This window comes from Miniopterus natalensis, chromosome X (assembly GCF_054644295.1).
Source record: "Miniopterus natalensis isolate mMinNat1 chromosome X, mMinNat1.hap1, whole genome shotgun sequence".
Classification (NCBI taxonomy): Eukaryota; Metazoa; Chordata; class Mammalia; order Chiroptera; family Miniopteridae; genus Miniopterus; species Miniopterus natalensis.
In genome coordinates, this window is record NC_142103.1 from 98,935,824 (window position 1) to 98,956,607 (window position 20,784).

Below are 20,784 nucleotides of genomic sequence, written 5' to 3' on the forward strand. Positions count from 1 at the left end.
AGACTGATTCTTTCTTGTCTGTTGTACTGGCACTCTTGCTCATTCTGATGAAGCCAGCAGCCATGTTGTGAGATGCCTATGGAAATGCCCATGTGGCTAGGAACCAAGGGGCCTCCAGCCAACAGCTCATGAGGAACTGAATCCTGCCAACAACTACATGAGTGAGCTAGAAAGTGGACCACTCCCAGTCAAGCCTTCAGATGACTGCAGCCCATGAGACCCTGAAGCAGAAGACCCAGCTAAGCCACACCCAGATTCCTGACCTACAGAAACTGAGGTCATAATGTTGTTTCAAGCAGTAAGTTTTGGGGTGATTTGTTACACAGCAACAGATTATTACATCAGTTTTTAAAATCATTTGAATTTTTTGTTTTAATTTCTAATATGGAAAATATTATTAGCTATAACCCACATAAATTACAAAGCTCCTTGGGGTTCTCAATTTTTAAGCATGCAAAAAGATCCTGAAACCAATAAGTTTGAGACTGCTGTCCTGGTTGAAGCAGAACAGGGACAGAGACTAGAAAGCTCAGTCAAAAGTTGAAGGGTCCATAACCATGCAGATCCATCTCCATGGAATATGCCCTGGGACCAGGTGGGAGGACAGGGAGAAGTGTCATTTCCTTCTTGCTCAACCATACCTAAAACAAATTGGCCTCTTTCCCCCTTGTGGTTAAGTGATTGGTGTACCAACCAGTATAATCCCAGTATAATCCATCTGGATGGTGAGGAAAAATTGGTATAAACCATTTTCCCTTAGCCTTCATTGATCTGGCTCACTGAGAAGCCTCTCCGACAACTTGATATACTTCCTCCTTTAAACCTCAGAACCATCTTATAGGCAGGTATGATGAACAAACAGCCTCAGCAATAAGGTAATTTTAAATAATTTGTCTAGTCATGGACCTAGGACTTGGAAAGCAGAGATTGAATTTTTTTTTTTAAATGTTTTTATTGATTTCAGAGAGGAGGGAGAGGGAGAAAGAGAAACATCAATGATGAGAGAGAACCATCGATTGGCTGCTTCCCGCACACCCCCTACTGGGGATCAAGCCCAAACCTAGTCATGTGCCCTGGCTGGGAATCAAACGGTGCCCTCCAGGGTTCATGGGTTGACACTCAACCACTGAGCCACACTGGCTGGGCTGAATTCTTATCTTTCTCTATAATATTCCAAAGAGTATGTTCTTCCAAGGTTACGTTAAACATAAAGAAGTGTGCGCCCAGCTGGGTGTGGCTCAGCGGTTGAACGTCAATCTGGGATTCAGGCGATCAGGGTTCGATTCCCAGTCAGGGCACATGCCTGGGTTGCAGGCTCGATCCCCAGTCAGGGGAGTGCAGGAGGCAGCCAATCAATGACTTTCTCATTATTGATGTTTCTATCTCTCTCTCCCTCTCCTCTCTCTGAAATCAATAAAGATATATTTTTAAAAAATAAAGAAGTGTGGCGACGGTCACACAACTCTGTGAATATATTAACATGACTAAGTGGGTTAATTGTATGGTATGTGAACTCTACCTCAACAAAGCTGTTATCCAAAAAAATTAATAAATGAATACATGAATAAAGACAGAGCAATGATAAAGTTCTGAGGAGGGACACTGGAGGCAAGATAAGTTCTAGTTGTCATCCCAACTCTGAACTTTTGGCAGCAAAAGGCTCCAGAAAGATTTGCTGCAGTATGTATGAGGACTGGGGTACACATGGAGGCATTAATAGGTAAATACGAAAAAAAAGAGGGGCAAACCAGTGCTGAAGTGAGGATGAGGAGGGAATCTGACTTCCCCACTGGTGAAGAAACTACGAATGAGCAAACCATGCTGGAAAAAGTGGTTAGGATACAGCTGCTTTGCCCTTATGACCTCTTGTAGGTAAAATCTAGTACCATAGTGGTAGGTGCTAACATTTATATTAGACTGTGCACATCTTTTGCCTTTTAAAATAAAAATGATGGTATCAGATTTCACATTTAACTTCTATGGTCATTTCTTTTATAAAAATAAAGGGTGCTGGCCCTAGCTGGTTTTGCTCAATTCAGAAATTAAAAGAAGCCCAAATAAATTGTAAAATGCCTTTATTTTTTTTTAATCCTCACCCGAGGATATTTTTTCCATTGCTTCTCAGAGAGTGGAAGGGAGAGAAAGAGACAGAAAACATCGATGTGAAAGAGACACATCGATTGGTTGCCTCCCACACACCCCCTGACCAAGGCTGAGGACTGAGCCTGCAACCGAGGTACATGCCCTTGGCCAAAATCAAACCCGGGACCCTTCAGTCTGAGGGCCGATGTTCTAACCCACTGATCCAAACCGGCTATGACAAAATGCCTTTAAAACTTAAATAAATAAATAAATAAATAAACAAACAAACAAATAAATGGTGCTGGACTCCATGATTTGCAAAATCACTTCTAGCTCTAAAACTGTAATTCAACAATTACCTACAATCTGAGAGACGTGTATTAGCCTTAACTTCTACCTAGGCAGCAAAAGGATCAGAAAAATCCAAAGATCTCAATGCCCAAATCAACTGAAATATGCTTGGGCCTGACCTATTTTGCAGAGGGGCAGGTGCCAGGTCACACTATTACCATCTTCAAGCCACAGACTCCTAGGATGTAAAATGGTCTACTTTTACGTGTTACCTACATGGAACATCCCTGTCCCAGTTCATGAAGTCACCCTTCATCAGCTCCATGTGGACTAATGATGCATCTCTGAAACATCAAGCCTTCTGTTTCCTTGTCCTACTTACCCAGTCCACTACAGCTCTTTGTTAACACCGTGTCGTGTGGACCTTAAGAGGTTAAAAAAAGAGGTCTCTCTAAATTCTCTACCTTTCGATCTATCTAAATTACACTTAGAGGTGACTTTGCAGGGAGTTACAGCACAGCATGCTTCCTAAACCATATGTCTAAGGTCAACCTAGGGCCTAAGTGAATGAAACAAAAGGTATTAAACCTATAAGGCTCAAACTCCCTGGTTCCTGGTTTACAATAGCTTTCCTATAGCCCTAATGACCCAACCCCACCCTTCATAATTTTTCATTAGGCAAAAACTAGTACTTGTTTTCTCTACTGCCAAGTTTTGCTCACATTCAATAAGGGATACATTTTTATTTACTATCCTCAAGAAATGTATTAAGAGAGCACAAGCCACATGCAATATGGGTAACAGCTGCCATTGAATATACCATTCACTACCTCCTGTGTGGCCATGGGGAGGATCAACCTCTCAGTTTCCTTACCTGTAAACTAGGGATATACAGTCCCTACCTTCTAGAGTTGTAAGAAGATTAGATATAATTAATATAAATTGCTAGTGTGCAGAACTATTACAATAATATCTGAATAAGAATGCATTTACAAATTATGCAAAATGCCTACATTCTCACTTTTATTATGGCCAACATGTCAATCCAAAAAAGTCCTTCAACAAATGTGCTCTGCCCTAGCTGATTTTGCTCAGTGGTTAGAGCGTTGGCCTGCGGACTGAAGGGTCCCAGGTTTGATTCCTGCCAAGGGCATGTACCTCGGTTGCAGGCTCGATCCCTGGCCCTGGTTGGGGTGTATGCAGGAGGCAACCAATTGAGGTGTATCTACATCAATGTTTCTGTCTCTCTCTCCCCCTTCCACTCTCCCTGAAAAGCAATGGAAAAAGTATCCTCAGGTGAGGATTAAAAAAAAAAAAAAAAAATGTGCTTCTAAGCTACTGGCACATCTTCCTTGCCAAACCATTCTTACTTTGACCTTTCTGAGAGTAGGGAAAGAAGAAAAACCACAAAGTGGTGGTTTAACAATATTACTCACGGGCAGACTACAGAGTGTGAAGTGGGGGATAATGGAAGTCATTCTGGGGACATTTTGGAAATGTAACATAGAATGCAAATCAACACTGTGCAATAAATGCTAATAAAATTATTTTGATAGCACAGGAGGACAACACTCATCATTTTATATATCTTTTCCTTCATGTAATAAAATTTAAGTAGTTATAGTACCAAGAGAATTTCAACTAGGAAATAAATTGAATCATAAAACTATACTCTCAGGGTTCAAACCCTTAAAGGATCACCTGACCTATTTTTATGCTCCTCTGGAAATGCTTGGGAAAATTTTAAATACTGCTAATTCTCAATGCTGATAAATACTATATTAAATTTGTATACTACTTTACACATTTTAAAGTACTGTGGCATACTAACTAAAAGTTACTAATAATCAGTTTAGATCCAAACAAGAAGGAATTTGGTGGGAGGAGGCAAGAAGAGGAGGAAGAGGCAAAGGGATTTCTTTGGGATATTACGTTAAAACTTACTAGGTAAGCAGACACTGTCCATGCAGTAAGGAACATCAGTTGCACTATCAATTATACAATTATATATACCACCTCTAGGCCAACATCACCATCTATGAGCTATGTTATTTAAGCAAGGCTTTTTTGTGTGTGGTTTTTCCCCTGAGCCTCAAATGCTTTATCTATATACCTGGGGAAACCACCTACTCTGCAGAAGTGAGGAGATACTAGAATGTAAGCACTTTTTAAGTGCCTAGCACAGTGCAGGAAACAGTGAGGCCTCAAATTTCTTTCCTTTGAAACATAACTTTCTGAAAAGTACAAAATCTGAACAGCATATCTATTGAAAAGAAATGTATTATGATGGATCCTTCCCTAAAGAATCACATGCACCCTGTGTCATGGCATCTGGATTTGATATATGCATTCCTAAATGAAACTTCTCCAGTCGAAATCAATATAAATGACACACAGAATAACATATAAAACACCTTCCAGTCACATGATAAATAAATGTGTCATATTCTGGACTGAAACCATGGTAATACTAGAGGAATGTGCTGTAGCTGGTCTGTTCTCACTGCTATGCCTGTTTGGTTCCCACTAAAATGAAATTTACCAAAGCTGAATGACAGAATTATACAACAATGTTGTAAATAGACGATCACTTTGTGTCTTATTACTTCCTCTTGGTGCCAGAAGAGTGGAAATTCATCAAGACCACAAATGAAAGAAAAACTCAATAATGAGTTGCTTCTTACCTCACCCATACTCTTGCCCCACCCTGAACTGATTTCTCCTCATTGTATCTATCACAGAGAGTCTAGGAAGAAGTAAGAATACAAAGGCTGTAAGATGAGAAATGAATAACAGCAACAGAAATCAATCTTTCATGTTCTCTCTTCCAAACCAAGTAAAATTCTACATGCTTGGCACTGTGCTGAATGCGTCACACCAACTCTTATTCTTCACAACAATCCTATGTGGTATTAGCATCACCCCCACTTCACAGATGATGCAACTAAGGCTTAGAAAGATTGAGAAACTTGCCCAAGGTTACACAGCTAGTAAGTGGCAGAAAGCCAAGAGTTCTGACTAAAATCCAGACTATTTACCCACTACTACACTACTTATTACTGTAGTGTAGATGAAAGGGTATTTATTGGGATCCAGACTCAGCTTCACCCCTTGGGCTAATCACTTGACCTTGCTGAGCAGTTTGTCACCTGCAAATAAGGACAATGACAGCTGCCCAGCCTCCTCCATAGCATCCAAGTGAGGCTGAAAGAGTTAATGTGTATGCAAATATGGCATAAAAACTATAGGGCACTATGTAAATATAAGATCTTATTAATTTGAGCCTAAATTCCACATATCTTTATTCTTCCAGATGATTTATTGATCTAAAAGTAAATTTAACAGTAGTTAAATCATTTTTAACATTCCCAAGCAAAAATCTAGTAAAAGGACCAAAAAAAAATCAACCTTAGACATTCTGGAAAGGCCAAACTACAGAGACAGTAAAAAGATGAGTGGTTACCAAAGATTTGGGGGAAGTGAAGGGGGACAAATAGGGGGTTTTTTAGGACAGTAAAACTACTCTGTATGATACTGTAACGGTGGATAAATGTGTCAAAATTCAGGATATACACCACCAATTTATGCTCAATTTTTCTGTAAACCTAAAACTGCTCAAAAAAATTGTCTATTAATTTTTTTAAGAACTCATCCTTGTAAGACAAATTCTACATAGGGATTTAGGAAGTAACATGAATAAGCTTGGTGTTCTAAAACATGCCTGGAATACTTGACAATGTACATCCCATCTTTTCAGACCAATATTGTCCCACAGAACTTTATGTAATAATGGAAATATTCTAGATCTGCTCTAATACAGTAGTCAATGGCCACGTTGGTTACTGACCACTTGAAATGTGGCCAGTATGACTGAGGAATGGAATTTTTAATTTTATTTCATTTTAACTAACATTTAAATAGCTTTGTGTGGTTTAGTGGCTATCATATTAGACTGCATGGTTTTAGACAATTCAAGAGGCCCCTAGAAATGTACTATATCTTAACTGTAGAAGAAAAAAGTTACCACAAGAGACCATTCAAATAGATACAGTTATGAATCAATGCCACAATTAACTTAGCAGATCAAGAGTAACTATGTAGATGGTTAAAAAACACCAGGAACCAATAAAGCCCATCTCCAATTCTTTCTCACTTTAAGTCCCATAATGCAACCAAAGCAGGTCAATTTTAATTTCTTCAATATTCTCAAAATACCCCAATTAGTTAAATATCACTTCTGCTTCCTGAAAAATAGGGCAGAGGTCAAGTTAGAATTAGGAATACTTTTTCAAGTCAGTGACTCAGAAAAAATAAAAAATTAAGGGTCATAAGGAATTAACATAAGAGTGATTTTTGTAGCCCAGCCGGTGTTGCTCAGTGGTTGAGCAATGACCCATGAACCCAGAGGTCCCTGGTTCGATTCCTGGTCAGGTCACATGCCCAGGTAGGCAGCCTATAGATGTTTATAGCTCTCTATCCCTCTCCCTTCCTCTCTCTCTAAAATCAATTGAAAAAAATTTTTTTAATGTGATTTTTATAGACATAAGATATTGACCAATATTTTGAATGAAAATTCAAAACCTAATATTTAACTATATATCTCAATTATATTTCATGGTCAATTAGAAATCAAAAGGAAAAAAGGTACCCAGAAATGCATAAGCAAAGAAGAAAGGTGCATGAGGTAAGTAAACAAAAATGAGACAGTACAGACACAAATGATACTCATATCCAGCTGTTAACCAGGAGGGCTGCCTCAAAGAGTCATTACCTCTTATCTTGGTGGCTTAAAATGCTAGTTGATTAAACCTCAGTTCCTAATTCAGATTTTTTGTCCTTACCCCAGTGACATAAAAGGGAATTTATGTCCTCAATTGCAGTGGCTTTTTATCACAGTCCTCCCCTAGGGGACCTATGAAATCAAACACTGAGACTGGCTCCCCACCCTCAGGGAAAAGTGAAGTGTCCAAAGTGACAGTGTTCAATCCCTAGAGTACATTTGGTTCATAGCTTCTTTTTCAGTCCTGCGAGTACTGGATCTTTCTTTTAGAGTACAAAGAGAAGAAGAGAAAGAGAGGTAATTGAGAAGTAGTAACACCCTCATGCAGAGACGTGAAAATACCTGACCTTAGAAAAAGGCCTCCAAAAGCTAATTCTTGACACTGCTCACATGGAAACCGAACCTTTGTTCTACTTTTTCAAGTTCATGAGTCACGTTAGAAAAACATTATTTCATAATTTCACACAGGAGTGATTTTTAAGGATACTCAAATGCATAATTAAGTACAGCTAACTCTTGAATAACACGGGTTTGAACTGTGCACAGGTCCACTTATACACGGATTTTTTTCAATAAATACCTGTACTGTTTTCCATCTCGGGTTGGGAGTCCATGGATTCGGAGGGCCGACTGTATGCATTGATCTTCGCCATTTTATATAGGGGACTTGAGCATCCGCAGGATTTTGGTATCTGCGGGGTCCTGGAATCAAGCCCCCTCGGTACCGAGGGACAACTGTGTAGTTAAGTTTTGGGGTAGTCAAAAGTTATGCAGGGGAGGGTGCCCCTAACCCCACCCCCACGTTGTTTAAGGCTCAACTGTAGTATTAAATAGCCCTGAGTGATCAAGCCGGACCTCCAATGTTTCAAGATGTTTAACCGCAAGAAAATAGAGAGGGGGTTTCCATCTTTCCAGCCCCTTTCCCTGCAGTTCTCCACTCCTGGGCCCTGAAAGCCCTGTTTGCCATTCGTTGTGCAATCTTTTTTGAACTCCACCCACTGACTCCAGAACAAGTGGAATTCTCCCACTCTGAAGGTCTCGATTTTCCTGTATCCAGGGAGACACTGAAAACTCCTTTGACGTGAGTCAAGTAAGGCAAGGGGAACGGTCCAGCCTGTCTCCCAGATTAAGAGACGAAAGGACAGGGTCCAAAAGGTGCTCAAATTTACGCTCACCAAAAATAAAATAAATTTTAAGAAAGGAAGAAGAGGGCAAAATTTTTTTTAAAAAATAGCAAGAAGGGAGGGGGCTGGATTGGGAAGATGCTATCACGCAATGCTGCTCCCAACTCTGCGGGACCCAGGTTCTCCAGCATCACCTCCCAATCGCCAGCCCCACGTGCACCCATGCCCGTGGCGCCCAGAGACGACCCCCGGGGCCTGGGTCCCGGGAACAGAACAGCCCCTCCGTACCCGCAACGACCGCCCGCTTAGTGTCGGGGAGAGCAGGAGGTGCGGGCAAAGGGGACACAGTGCTGACCCGGCACCCACACGGTTATCTTACTGCGCAACAGCCTCGTCCGCGCCGCCCGGACGCACCCCGCAGCGCTCCCTGCGCACCTGCCCGGTCAGAGGAGGGCGAAACGATGGCCCCAAGCAGCCCCCGAAGGCGGCACCCCGTGCAGGGAGCAAGGGGAACACGAGGAGGGGGCCGCGAGAGAGCACACCTGGCGCCCACGGCCCCGCGGTGCCGGCCGCACGTGGCTGTCACACCTGGCGCGCCCCCGCCTCGCACCCCTTCCCCCTCCTACCAGGCTGCACCCTCTACCCTCCCTTCCCACCTCCGCCGTGCGCCCCAAACCCCAATCGTCGCCCCCTCCCACCCCATCCATCCTGGCCCCACTCCTCCCCCCCCACCTGCTTCCAGTTTTCAGCCCTGATAGGGAAGAGAGCCGGATGTTCGTCCGGTGGCTAAAGGTAACTGGGGAGAGTGAAGAGGTGGACCCCGAAAAAGCTAGCCCGAGCATTCCCCCAGCCCAGCAACAACGCGGGAGCCCCCCGACTGACCTTCCGCCGCGGGCTGCGTCGTCGTCCGCCCCGTCCGGCCTCAATCGTCTCCTCAGCGCCGCTGCCTCTTCCCCGCGCTACCTCTTCCACCCGCGTCGCCATGAGGTGACGGCAGCAGCGAAACAAGCGGCTCGACCAGGGGCACGGAACCTCGTCGGGCCTCGCGACCCGCCCCTGAGCCCCCACGGCCAATCGCCGTATGCCAGGACTGCCACGTGACCGGAGGAGGTTGGGCCCAGGGATGGGGGTGGGGAGCATTGAAGCCGGGGCTGGGCTTCTGCAGGGCCAAAGGGCGAACACCAGCCGTGCGAGTCTGCGCGGAGAAAGGGACTCTAAAGCGGACTACAAGACCCAGCAGGCTATGCGGCCAAGCTCGCAGGACGGGATCGGGATTGGATCGTAATGCGGCGTCGTGCCGCGCATGCAGCCTACTGGGAACTGTAGTTTTCTTGGGGCGATGTACAGGAATCAGGAAGTTCATTTTATTATCCCGTTGGAAAAGTTTATAAATATTCAATGGTTTGGGAGGGAGTGGGTTCGGGGACGCGTTGTTGTGTTTTTGTATTTGTTGCTCTTCTTCGGAATTAAGCCCGACTGATTTTAGGATAAGGGGAAATGCTTCGTGCCTTTCACGGCGGGAGAGATTTAAGGGCTTTCAGAAGTTGAAGTTTCTGCCTGGTACACCTGCCCGAGTCCGGCTGCTCCACCAGAGCGCTCAGCGCCGAGCCCTGAGCTTCTGCGGGGGGGCGGTTGCGTCTTATTCACCTTGGCTGAACAGTCCCGCCTTCTAGCATCGTTCTCCTCACTTAGTTGGCACTTAATACGTGTTGAATGTATCCTTTCTTCTTTACTGAATTTTTTAAACAAACTCAGTTTGCTAAATCAATTTTTTTCTTAACACGATTGGGTGGGGGTGGAGTTTTCCTCAGGAATACTCCCTATTTCCATCCGATGGAAACAGATCTCCAAAGAACCAGCTTCTGAAAGTCACGGACCGCCATAAAATCCTGACATATAGTCTCAAACAATTCATGATAAAAATTTGTGTAAATCCTATACCCCTTTTTATTAGAGTTGAATACAAAACAGTGGTAGCAGATGCCAAAAATTTAATAACATACATGAGAATAAATTTCAGTATTGGATAAACTCCAGCTATTAATTTTAATTATTTCCTTAAATTTGAGAAAAGTGCCTTTATTTCATTTTATGGGCAGAACACCTCAATCCAGCTTTGAGATTTCAAAACTAAATCAGTAGATAATAAACCCAGACTCTATGTAAAGCTGATGGCCTCAGGCACCATGTTTCATCTTAAAGGCAAAAATCCCAGCAAGATGGGGAATAAATCTATCAGTAATGCTGCTCCTAACGTGTCCAGGGAATTAAGTGTCAAAATGCACTGTAGTTAAATTGTGGTACAACAGAACACCGTGCAGCTACTAAAAATGATAAACACATTTTAAATTGGGCTAGAAAATATGCATAGTATAGGGAGCTTTAAAAAATTCCAGTTAGCCCAGCCAGCGTGACTCAGTGGTTGAGCATCAACCTAGGATCCAGGAGATCAAGGTTCGATTCCCAGTCAGGGCACAGGCCCGGGTTGTGGGCTCCATCCCCATTTGGGGGCGTGCAGGAGGCAGCCGATCAATGACTATCTCATCATTGATGTTTCTTTCTCTCTCCCTCTCCCTTCCTCTCTCTGAAATTAATAAAAATATATTTTTTAAAATAAATAAATAAAGACATATATATTTTTTAAATTCCATTTAAATAGAATCACCTGTATGTTTATAAAGAGGTGTTTAGAAAAATATTGACCAAAATGTTAATAGTGTTTTTCCCTGGATGATAGATTTGGTAATATTTTTACTTAATGATTTCTGTATTGTTTTAGTGTAAGTACGTATGGAACAAAAAAAATCAATAGTTATCTTTATTAAGAAAACAAAAGAACTCTGCAGTCACCTTAGGTCTTAAGATAAATGAAAAATATTTAATTGTATTTATTTATACATGTTTCTATTTCAAAAGGGGTTTGGGTGGCTTGTAAACATGTACACAATATGCCATGACCTATGTGTGTGGTGTGTAGATATATAGATATAGAGAGAACGTGTCATGCATTCAGAGAGAGAGAGAGAGGAGAAAGTGGAAGTGAAAGAAGAATGGGAAAAATAAAATGAAGTCATGAGTGAGGTGAATATATAAAATATATGCCTTAAGGTCTTCTACACAAGCTGGAAGTGAACCAAATTTTTATTTTGAGCTTCTTGACAACTGAGAAAAGAGGAAAACACAATTTTCAAAACGATTCACAACATCACAAAATAAAAACAAGCTGGTTGCTCAAGAGAAACATTGCTGTTACTGCTCATGCAAGAAATATGAATTTTAGAGATCCGTTTCTTATAACATCTTCAATGATGGTGCTTTTTAAATCTGCCCACAAGTTCTTTGATGCTCCTCCCTTCAAAAGGTGGAGTCTGATTCCTCTCTTCTTGAATGTGGGTAGGCCAGGCTTAGTGATTAGCTTCTAAGGAATACAGCATAGCAGAAGTGCTGTGTAGCTTCCAATGCTGGTGAGAGAAAGAATAGTTTCTCTAGGTCTTGGGTCACTATCTTCTTCCTTGCGTCAGACTAACCTGATTTTTGATAAACCCATTCTTTGTTTAGATTTTTATCTAAAAAAAATTCCCCAAAGACATTTACTGTCAAGGCTTTGCCCAAGACCCTATAAAGCACTTCGCTTATCTCTGCTGGAATTCGTTGTCAGGGTAATATTTTGTGTTCAAGGGCTATAAGGTCTTTTAAGGGCACATGTTCTGTTTGCATTAATTATTCTCACCTTTGCTCAAGGAATTATCGTCTCTGTTAACAACTGTGCCTGAAAGGAAGGTGAAGGTCACAAGGAAAACAGCTCCACATTGGGTAGAGGCTATTCTCCCCAGGCTCCCTGAGGGCTGTGAATAGAACATGAATACGGGCTCATTTATTCAGATGTTTATTGAACAGCCACAAGCCTGAGGCACAAAACAGTTCTGAACAGTAAACTCAATAATGTCCCCAACTCTTATCATTTTGCATGAAATGCAAGGCACTCAAAGCAGGTGGACTCACCACTATCAGAGAAGCAAGCAAGATTCTGTTGGCCTTATAGGCCGTATCAGGAAGCTTGGAGCCCTCAGAGTTCATAGCTGGACACAGGACATTTAGAGGCTTAGCCTGTAGTATTATCCTTAAGGGACGAGGCTTCAGACCTTCTAGGTTCTTCTTTTTTGTTTTGTTTTTGGACCTGCTAGGTTCTTATACCCTGTCAGTGCAACCTTGCCGTTATAATCTCCCACATGGGTCTGACTGGGGGGGGGGGGGGGGGTAGAGGATCTAGATATGTGTACATTTCCATTTGGTGAGACACTTCCATTGCTCATTGTTAATAAAGGGACATTCTGACTTTGTACATCAGGCCTGAGAGCTGTGTTCTGGAGAGAGTGTATTCTGGAAGTGTGTTCGGAAGCCCACTGGCACCCAGAGTGTTTTAGGTGGGCCTGTTAAGCATCCCTAGCAGGCCATACTTCCAATACCAGGTCAGTCCCACTCTTCAGGGTAAGGGCTTGTTTAATTGACTCTTTCCCTCAGCCAGGTGCTAAAGGAAATGAGGGCAGGAATTGTGCCTGTGAAACTCCTGGATACCCAGCGCCCAGCAGAATGCCAGGCTCAGAGAAAGCTCTCAACACATACGTACTGAGAAAAAGAACCTCTGAATAGACAAAATTTACTGATCACTCAGTTTTCTGTGTCTATACAGATGGGGGCCAAGTCCTCAATTCCCCAAGGTGACAGCTCTTCATGTGACCTCTTGGAGAGTCTCCTAGTGGCAATGTCCCTCTGCAACACCAAGAAGCCCTCAGGCAGCCACAGGACCAAGATCACCCCAGGATTGAAAGTTTTCATTCACTGATTAAATACTCACTGAGCACCTACTAGTTTCTGAGCACTTTACTAGACACTGTCTGTACCATGATTTAGAATAAGGGTGTTCAGGCCAACACTGGACAGAAACGTGCACAAAAGACAATAACATAATTCATAAAACAGAGGTATTGCAAAGTAACCTCTTGAGGGTTATTTTCTACTGGTGGTGGTGGGGGAGGGGGCTAAAGAAAGTTTAAGGTGACATCTGAGCTGTATCTTGAAGGGTCAACAGGAGTTAAACTAACCACCCTAGTTGGACTTGTCCAACTCAGTATTTTTCAGAGAGAAAAAAAGCTCCTACTAACCTTTAAAGCAGCCAAGAGTATTATTTCATCAAAAGAGTTGAATTTCATGTTTGTTGCATAGTATTGGGGTTGTAGGTAGTGAAAAGGAGTTTTGCTTTTTCATAGAACAAAGAGCTTATTGTTTAATTCGATTACCCAATACCATCTTTCTGAGCTAACCCTGATTTTAGTCCTTATAGGAATTTGGCCAATTTCAGCATTTGCTATACACTTCCACATTTCTGGCAGACACTGAAAGATTTAGAAAATGATTGTACTTTGTACCTAGCTTGCTCAGACATCCTGATGTCAGGTAGAGTGTACTCTTAGACTGGCACAGGCTGGGGTGCCAGCTCCAGCAGGAAGACGATACTTCAAGTAAAAACTCTCATCATGTTTGGAATATTGGGAGAGAGTACACACATTTCAAAAACTAAAATACTCAGCCCAGCTGGCATGGCTCAATGGTTGAGCGTCGACCTATGAACCAGAAGGTCACAGTTCAATTCCTGGTCAGGGCACATGCCCAGGTTAGGGGCTCGATCCCCAGTAGGGGGTGTTCAGGAGGCAGCTGATCAATGACTCTCTCATCATTGATGTTTCTATTTCTCTCTCCCTCTCCCTTCCTCTCTCTAAAATTAAAAAACACATACTTTTTTAAAATTAAAATACTCTGCCATGAGGATGTAGAGAAAAAGGAACCCTAGTGCACTGCTGGTGGGAATGCAGACTGGTGCAGCTACTGTGGAAAGGAGTGTGGAGGTTCCTCAAAAAATTAGAAATGGAACTGCCATTTGACCCAGTGATCCCACTTCTAGGAATATATCCTAAGAATCCTGAAACACTAATCAGAAAGAATATACACCCCTATGTTCATGGCAGCACTATTTACAATGGCTAAGATCTGGAAACAGCCCAGGTGCCCATCAGATGATGAATGGATTAAAAAAACTGTGGGACATTCACACCGTGGAACACTATGCAGCTGTCAAAAAGAAGGGCCTCATACCCTTTGACATGGTATGGAGCGACCTGGAGAGTATTATGCTAAGTGAAATAAGCCAGGCAGAGAAAGACAAATATCACATGATCTCACTTTTATGTGGAATCTAATGAACAAAATAAACTGATGAACAAAATAAACTCAGAATAAATACTTTTTCTCATCAAAAGGAACCAGGGCTCCTTGGAAAAATACCTGATTCCAGGTCTGGGGCAGAAAATAGAAAAGATGAGTATGGGACATCTTACCTTGTGTATGTGTGTGTATATGTGAGTGTGCGTGTGTGTGTGTGTGTGTGTGTGTGTGTATGCCACAAAGCAATCAAACTATTAACTCTACTAAGGTTGAGTCAAAAGGACTCAGGAGTCTACTTGAAGAAGCTCCTATTGGCCTGAGATGGGACAATTTATACATCAATAAGGATGAAAACTGAAATGAATGAGCACACATCAAATGTCTCTAAACCCATGAGCTCATAGAGCCTTGACTGCTCCTGCTGAGGTCTCTGTAATTCTTTGACTTCTCTTCTTGGTCTCAAGGGGGTACCTGCAGCTCCAGCCATCACATCCATGTTCCAGGGAGCAGAAAAGAAAAAGGAATTGAGGATGGCTCACCATTTCTGAAAGTTCCCCACAAACTTTTACTTACGCCTGCTAGGGACACTAGGAAATGTAGTTTTACTCTTCCAGTCTGAGCACATTGCTGCCCCTTTAATACAGACACTCAGTAGGGAAGAAGAGAAATGACACTGGATAGGAAGCCAGTTGTGTTGACTACACTTTTGCATCTTTAGTTATATCCCATTTCTCATTCCTAATATTACTGGGGCCTCCTTTTTCCCCTAGATCAAATCTTTTAAAAAATCATTTTGGCTTCTCTATGTTTATTATTTTCCCTTCTAATTTTTTCCCCTTGTCATGAAATCATTATCGAAGCACAGAAGTTTCTGAAAACATAGACAAAAATAAAGAATTTTAAAAGCTTTTCCGGTGTGGGCCCCCCACAGTGAGGATCTCTCGTGCCCGCCCGCCAGCCATGCTGTCCACCGGGTCCTCTGCGGTGCGTGCAGGCCTCTGGACTAGAAAGGGGACAGGCACAGAGGTGGCGAACTGCAGACGGGCCGCGGGCTCATCGAGGTCAACGGGCGGCCCCTGGGGGTGCAGTGGGAGCCACCGGAACCTGCTCTGCTTTTGCGTTAGGAACAATTTGCTGGCGTGGACATCAGGGTACACGTGAAGGGTGGCTGTCATGTGGCCCAGATTGACGCAATCCGTCAGTGTGTCTCCAAAAGCCTGGTGGCCTATTACCATACACGTGAGTGAGAGTGGGTCTTTCCCATCAGATGGGTGAGACTTCCCAGAAGGACCTCAAAGACATCCTCACTCCGTGTGACCCGACCCTGCTGGTAGCTGATCCCCATCGCTGCGAATCCAGAAAGTTCGGAGGTCCTGGTGCTCCTGCTCCCAGAAATCTACCCATAAGCCCACATGGTTCACCTTTATAATAAACAATGGTCGTGGGATTTTTTTAAAAATGAATTTTTAAAAAGACATAGCTACCGATAACATTTTGGTGTAAGCATTTTTGTATGCAGATACACGCCCAACACACACACACATGCATTTTTGGAAGAAAACGTGTAGTGGTATTAAACATATGTTTTTAAGTTGCCTTTTATACTTCATTTAACACTATATCGTGAACGTTCTCTCAGGTCAAACGCACAGCTCCGACATCAGTTTCTTAAACGGTCAACAAAATCCTTTATCCCAGAGACATCACCCTCAGAGCCTCGAAGAACACCACGGGTGAAATCGGGATCCCGGCGGCCGGCCGGCCTTTCCCCGCCGCGGCGCGGGCCGGCGCGATGACTCAGCTCATTTGCATGGCCAGCGCCGCACTGCACGCAGTGCAGTTTCCAGTTAAAAACCGTCGGTTTCTTTTCAACCTAATATTTCAAAGAACCAGACCTCTCTTGACCCAACTGATTAAAAGAGCTGGCCCCAAACTGAGTTTAACTTCACCCTCGCTGAACCAGGAGTGGCGTTTTGCCTGCAATTATTTCGCCCGCGGCGAACGCTGTGGCGGTTATTCCCAGAACTCAGCCTCTCGCGTTTTACTGGAAACGCCTGTGCAGTGTGATCGCGTTGCGCTTTTGCTCTGCGAGGGTGTTTTTGCGTGTGATTTGCGGGTGGGGTCACGCACCCTGTCTCCCCCTCTTAGGCAGCGCCCGTCGTTGCGGTAAAGCCCCTCCTTTTCCTCTGGCTCCGTAGTTATGTTACTTGAGTGGTAGGCCCCTCTTCTCATTTAATTGTTCATAGTTTCCTTTTCCTTCTCTCTGGAGCTTGAGTGGGTAGAGCCATTCTGTTCTTTTGGGCCTTGCTTTTCTTGCGCAACCTATTCGTGAGATTCGTAGATTAATTCACATGACTGTGTAGCCGTTGTTGTTGTTGGACGTGTTGGTTGGGGGCAGCCTGAGGCCACTAGGACACTATTATGGACATTCTTGCATGTGTCACCTAGCTGCACATGGGTGTATATCTTTCCATTTAACTACATAATGGTGGTTTTCTTCATAATTATATCATTTTATGCTCCCGGGGAGAGGAATTGCTGGTCAAAGAGAAGTGCATATTCAACTTTTCATTTAAGTAATGCCAATGTTTGCTTTTTCTGGAACAGATGGTATCAGCGTGAGAGTGTTCTCACCAGCAGAATATCAGCTTTCCCATTGTTTCCCATGCTCACCAACTCTTGCCATTTTCAGACTTTTACATTTTGACCCTGTGGTGGGTGTGAAATCCATCATTTGAAATATCCGCATGTAATTCCATTGTTTGGATGAGACATGACTTTTCAAATCAAGATTCTGGTGTAGGGCATGTAAGTAGTTTCCATTTTTTCTTATAATTAAAGCAGCGTTTGTCCAATTACTTCCTTAGAATAAATTCCTCGAGTGGAAATGCTGTGCAAAATGTTCCAGACATTTAAAATTTTGATCCATATTACCCAATTGACATTCAGAAAGATTTAGCAAATTTTCATTCCTATCTACAGTATTTGCCTACCTTTCCCCATACCCTTGTCACAAGTAGCTTTTAAAAAGTTTTCCTTTTTAATCGAAAAGGTGCATATACTTAAATTTAGAAGTCCAGTGACACAAGGCAAAGCAGTAGACCCCCGACTTGCCCTTCCCCATCCCCAATTCTCACTTCCCAGGAACTGCCATTTTAAACTGTTAACAGTTTCATCTCTTTGCTTCTGTATCTCATAACATACTTAATAACTGCTTTCTTTTTTTTTTTTTAATTCCTCATCTGAGGATTTTCCATTGATTTTTCTTTTTTTTTTTAAGAGAGAGTGGAGGGGAGGGAGGAGGGAGAGAGAGGGAAAGAAACATCAATGTGAGAGATTGACCCTGCAACCAAGGTACGTGCCCTTGACTGGGAATCGAACCAGAGACCCTCCAGTCCAGGAGGCGCTGCTCTAACCACTGAGCAAGCCAGCCAGGGCTGCCTTCTTTCTTGAATTTTGGTTTTAAATTGTGGCAGAGAAAGCTAGTTACCCACCCTGATACCAATGTTTCCTTGGCTGTGAAAGTAGTACACCTCCAGAATTCCTTAGCCTTTCCAGGGTTCTGAAGCATCCAAATATCTGAAACCTGGCTGCTGTTGCTTGTTCTCCTGTTTTTGTCATTATTATGAATTTATACCTTTTCTTTTTATTCCTTTAATTTACTGGGGCTGGTGGATGAAGTGGAGATAAATGCATATATTTAATCTGCCATATTCAGTCTGAAAGTCTAAGATGTTACGTTTCGGAAAATTAAAAAACACTGAAAACAGAATTAAAAGAGTACCTATTTTATGAAGGCCTCTTTAAATAGGGTGGTATTTAGGCCATGGGATGGACCTTAAAAAACATGCAATCCCACCCTTTCATTTTACGAAGGAAGCAGGCTGAGCATCCCTGATGGAATATCTTGCCCAAGCAAACCTGACTTTTTCCTAGGGCCTCCTTCTTTTGGACTCAGAGCTTTGCAGTCCAGGCTGCCCATCAGAACGACTCAGGGAGTTTATTAAAAAAATCTTACGCTCAGAGCTAAACTCCAGGCCAATTAGTCCCTCTGGGGGTGGGGCTTGGGCTTCAGCATTAAAAAAAATAATAATAAATAATAAAATAAAATCGCTGTAGCCAGTTTTCTCAGTGGTTAGAGCATTGGCCTGAGGACTGAAGGGTCTCGGGTTCGATTCCACTCTTCTCTGAAAAGCAATGGAAAAAATATCACTTTTCAGAGAAGAGGATTAAAAAATAAGTAAAAATATTTTTATTGATTTGAGAGAGAGAGGAAGGGAGAGAGAGAAACATTGGTTTACCGCCTCCTGCATGCCCCCTACTGGGGATAGAGCTGGCAACCAGGGCATGTGCCCTGCCTGGAAATCGAACCTTGACCTTCTGGTTTATGGGCGGATGCTCAACCACTTAGCCACACTGGCTGGGCCCATGTTCTTGTTATGAAATTATTTTTGTGTTGTCCAGATTTTGAGTGGTGTCTATTTTCATGCCTTAATTTCACAAGCATGCATTGTTAATTTGATTGACAAGAAACACTTTACATTAATTTTGCTAGTGGCATTATATTGTATTCTTGTGCAGCACTCATTTGATAGGGGCATACAATTTAGCTCAGTTCTCACATCACATTTATATCGTGCAGTAATCTCCATGAATTAAATTGTTGTGTGATATGGCCATTTTGCTCTATCCAGGTTAGTGTCTAAGTGCGGTAATGGCAGATAGTATTAGGCACTTAATGGCTATTATTATGATTATAATGTGGAGACTTTAGCAGCAACCAAAATTCTCCATTATGAATTGAACTATTATCTCTATTTACTAGTTCACAGGCTTAATTTTTTTCCAGTTTTATTGAGAACAGGCTTAATTCTTTTTTTCTGGTAATCCTCACCTGAGGATATTTTTTCCATGCCTTTTGCATTTTTAGTGAGAATGGGAGGGAGGGAGGGAGGCGAGAAGAGGGGGGGACAGAGAAACATCGATGTGAGAGACACATTGGTTGCCTCCCCCATGTGCCGCATCCAGGGGAGGGGAGCAAACCCGAAACCCAGGTTTGTGCCCTTGAACAAGAATCGAACCTGCAACCCTTTGGTGCGCAGGCTAACGTTCTAACCACTGAGCCACACTGGCCAGGGTGAAAAGGGGCTTCATTCTTACAGGTTCTGGTTAATCTTGCTGAGCGTTAGCTCTCACCAGCAGAAAGCAGTCAGTACTCATCACAGTTATCAGGAAAGAGCAAGACAGATCAATATATGGAGTGGCCAAAAGTAGGCTTACAGTTGTGAGAACATGAAACACAGAGCTTATTCCTGTATTATTTATTAATTATTGTATTATTTATCTGTATTACAACTGTAAATCTACTTTTGCCCACCCCTGTATATCATCACTATAGGAGGGAACAATCCCACAAAAAGTCTGAGTAAAAGACCTACTGACTGTGGGTTAGAATGACCTTTTATTATGGACAACCCACTGCATTTGAGTAGAAGTCTACAATGAAAGTAAAATGTGTTAAGACTTAACACTATCTCAAGGCAGGTTTAATTCTAACAATAGGAGCCTACATACCAGAAAACTTTGAAATATTTGCAGGCCCTCTTTACCAGAATAGAACTTTTAGTTATTCAGGAAAAACCATTATAACATATCTTACCATATTCATTTGGAATAAATAAAGTTTTCCATATTGGAAATAAATCAGAATGCACTGAAGGCTGTAAAAAAAATCATAGTTTAATAACTGAAATCACAAATGCCTTTATCTAAACAAATCCCTTAGTGTGAAGACCAGATAATTTGATGATTTATAAGAAATATATAACTGCATGTGATTAAAGCTTGATGGATATATTTGTCATCATTTTAGGGTACTGTAACATGCATTTTGTAATTTTTTCTTATCAATGTAGGCTATAGAAGTAATCATTCATTAAAATGGCCTGTTTTCTTCTGAATAAAACTGATTATATAAACTATATCAAAATTTCTACCACTTACGTTTTTAAAAGCTGAAAAAATTTGCTAAAATTAAATTCACCCAATTTTTATAGTTGAAAAGTATTTACTTAAAAATGGAGAAAAAATCTATTACCAGGAAGAGCAACCATATTATTTATAGAAGCACATTCAGAGTCCTGGGTTTTGTAGCAAAGCAGTCAAGGAGGCAAATAAAATATTGCAAGTTGAATGCAATCATGTTTTCTTTTGGGAAACCTTTAATATGTTCTAAAAATCCTATTTGTAGCACTATTTTGATTGTGGAAAACTATCTTGGTTATAGGG

General features: G+C 42.2%; 1 protein-coding gene across 3 annotated transcripts in view; it reads right to left on the minus strand.

Moving 5' to 3' along the window:
• The window catches only part of TXLNG (taxilin gamma), a 43,888-nt gene extending 34,627 nt beyond the window's left edge, over positions 1-9,261 (minus strand). The window contains exons 1-2 of one of the 3 annotated variants that reach the window (XM_087813353.1): positions 9,140-9,261; positions 7,734-7,845 (exon numbers count right to left, since the gene is read on the minus strand). In XM_087813353.1, coding sequence (XP_087669479.1) covers positions 7,734-7,845; positions 9,140-9,261 — 234 coding nt within the window. Of the gene's footprint in view, positions 1-7,733; positions 8,102-9,139 lie in introns of those variants that run through there. The other 2 variants (XM_016211175.2, XM_016211176.2) reach the window with 2 other exon arrangements.
• Between the last annotated feature and the right edge of the window lie 11,523 nt (positions 9,262-20,784).